Source organism: Penaeus chinensis, chromosome 9 (assembly GCF_019202785.1).
Source record: "Penaeus chinensis breed Huanghai No. 1 chromosome 9, ASM1920278v2, whole genome shotgun sequence".
NCBI classification, from domain to species: domain Eukaryota; kingdom Metazoa; phylum Arthropoda; class Malacostraca; order Decapoda; family Penaeidae; genus Penaeus; species Penaeus chinensis.
This window is the reverse complement of record NC_061827.1, coordinates 31,053,009-31,055,508: the sequence shown is the minus strand read 5'-3', so window position 1 is coordinate 31,055,508 and position 2,500 is coordinate 31,053,009. Positions and strand designations below refer to the sequence as shown.

Below are 2,500 nucleotides of genomic sequence, written 5' to 3'. Positions count from 1 at the left end.
AGGGAGGGGGAGGGGAAGGAAGGAGGGGGGAGGGGGAGGGGAAGGAAGGAGGGGGGAGGGGGAGGGGAAGGAAGGAGGGGGAGGGGGAAGGGGAGGAAAGAGGGGGAGGGGGAGGGGAAGGAAGGAGGGGGGGAGGGGAAGGAAGGAGGGGGGAGGGGGAGGGGGAGGGGTAGAAAGGAGGGGGGGAGGGGGAAGAAAGAGGGGGGAGGGGGAGGGGAAGGGGGAGGAAAGAGGGGGAGGGGGAGGGGAAGGAAGGAGGGGGGAGGGGTGGGGGAAGGAAGGAGGGGGGAGGGGGAGGGGAAGGAAGGAGGGAGGAGGGGGGGAACGAGAGAGGAGGAGGAGGAGGAGGGGTGGGTAGGGGAGGAGCGGGAGGTGGGTAAAGGTTGGGTGCAGGGTGGGCAGTGTGGTTTGATAAGGCAGATTGGGAGTAGTGGAGATTGTTGTGCGTTTGTGTGTGTGTGTGTGAATATATATATATATATATATATATATATATATATATATGTATGTGTGTGTGTGTGTGTGTTTATGTGTGTGTGTGTGTGTGTGTGTGTGTGTGTGTGTGTGTGTGTGTGTAGACATGTATAAGTATATATAGTATACATAAATGGTTATTCATTTATTTATTCAGATGAACATAAATGTATCTCTCTCTCTCTCTCTCTCTCTCTCTCTCTCTCTCTCTCTCACACACACACTGCCTTACACCACGCTCTTTCCCTCCCTACCATTCCTCACTTTTGTCAGTCGGATGAAGGGAGAAAGGAGAAGAGGGAGAAGGAAAAAGGAGAGGGGAAAAGTAGGAAGAAGGACGAAGGGAGAAAGGATGGGATGAGAGATGAGGACGAGGGGAAAGGGAGGAAAGAAGGGGACGAGGGTTAAGGGGAAAGAGGGGGAGGAAAAGGGAGGAGGAGAGATGAAGAGGGAGATAGGTAAGAAAGGAGGGAAGGGAAGGAGGGGCAGTGGGGGCATGGGGAGGGAAGAGAGGAGGAGGATAAGATGGAAGAAGGGAAATAAGAAGGGAAGATGGGAGAGGAATAGTAAAGGGAGAGACATAGGCGAGAAGAACGATAGAAGTAGGTAAGAATAAAAAAAAAGGAGAAAAGCAAAAGAGAAGAAACGAAGAAAGAAAGTTTTAGAACGATGGGAGAGAGAAATGAGGAGAAAATAATTACACATTCTTCGTCTTTATGTGTTTCCATTCATACGTATGTTCACTCATCTCCTTGTTATGTTGCTCCTTCTCTTACTCTCTATCTCTTAGGATGAAAAGGGAATAGGACTTGAGTAGACTTCCTAATAATAGAAGTCGAGAGACGTTGAGACGAATTATCAAAAGGGAAGAAGAAATACATGCTATGCGAAGTAAAAGACGAAAGATTAGAGACAGAATAAAGGTTTTGGAAATTAACTGAGGGTTAGGTATATTTCTAATGCCGCAGGGAACAACATCGTATAATGTGAATAATCACTAGGTATTTGTAAACTTTCGAATGGTACTAACTACAGATAAAACACCTTTATAGCTAATTAAGTTCTTCATCGTTTTATAAACTTTAAGGCAATCCCAGTTCCTCTTCTTTACACTCCTCGTTATAAGCAGCACTAGCAGAACACCATAATTTTACAACGCGACTAAACAAAATATTTAAGTTACCGCCGTATCATAACCGAAGGAAATTACATCGCGTTTTCCCCATGAAATTTTAGCGCGAGGCTCCTATGGCGACAGGAGAGTCCCGTGTATAGGCCTATAAAACGCCTCTATGGCCGTCGGCAAAGAGTCGCAAGGGCCGGGCTTCCGCATCCGCTCGAAGATCTCACCCGCGAAGTCGGCGGATCGGTCGCGACGTCTAATTAATATCGCATAAGTACACACCATATACATATACATCACACGGCAGGCCAGACCGCTGCTAACATTATGACACCTTCATAAGCGATTTTTTAAAGTCGCGCGATATCTTTATTTTATTTTTTTTGCTCTCTCTCTCTCTCTCTCCTTCACCCCTCGGCTTAGCTCTAGCGTTTACTTATCTCTCCCTCTCTCTTTTTTTTTTCAAACACATTCCTACATTTGCATATATTTATACATTTTTTTTCGCTCTTCAACCCCTCTCATAAACTCCAGGGGCCTTCCCCCCACCCCCCAACCCCCTACCCCTTACCCTCCCACCTCCTACGCCCTCCGACCACCTCCCCTCCCCACCCCACCCTCTTGCCCATCCTTCTCCTCCTCCTCCTCCTCCTCCTTTCTTCCCTCCCTCTCTCCCCCCTTTTCACCCCCCCGTGGCTTTGATCACCGAGGGGGACACCGGAGTGTTATGAGAGCTTATGAGCCTCAGACACAAATAAAGACGGCACGACTATAAGGGGTGATGAAGCATAAACAGATGGTCGGTTCGGATCCCTCTCTTTTCCGCCATTTCGCGGGTTCGAACGGCTTTGATAAAGGGTCGGAGCGTGTTCGGGACCGTTCGGTTGGGCGGGTCGGCGGCGG

The 2,500-nt window shown here is 48.9% G+C and overlaps 1 protein-coding gene across 1 annotated transcript in view; it reads right to left on the bottom strand.

Annotated features, from left to right (window-relative positions):
• Positions 1–109: 109 nt before the first annotated feature.
• The window catches only part of LOC125028849 (basic proline-rich protein-like), a gene marked incomplete at both ends in the record, with an annotated part of 8,699 nt that continues 6,308 nt past the window's right edge, over positions 110–2,500 (bottom strand). The window contains one exon of the mRNA XM_047618390.1: positions 110–377. Coding sequence (XP_047474346.1) covers positions 110–377 — 268 coding nt within the window. The remainder of the gene's footprint in view (positions 378–2,500) is intronic.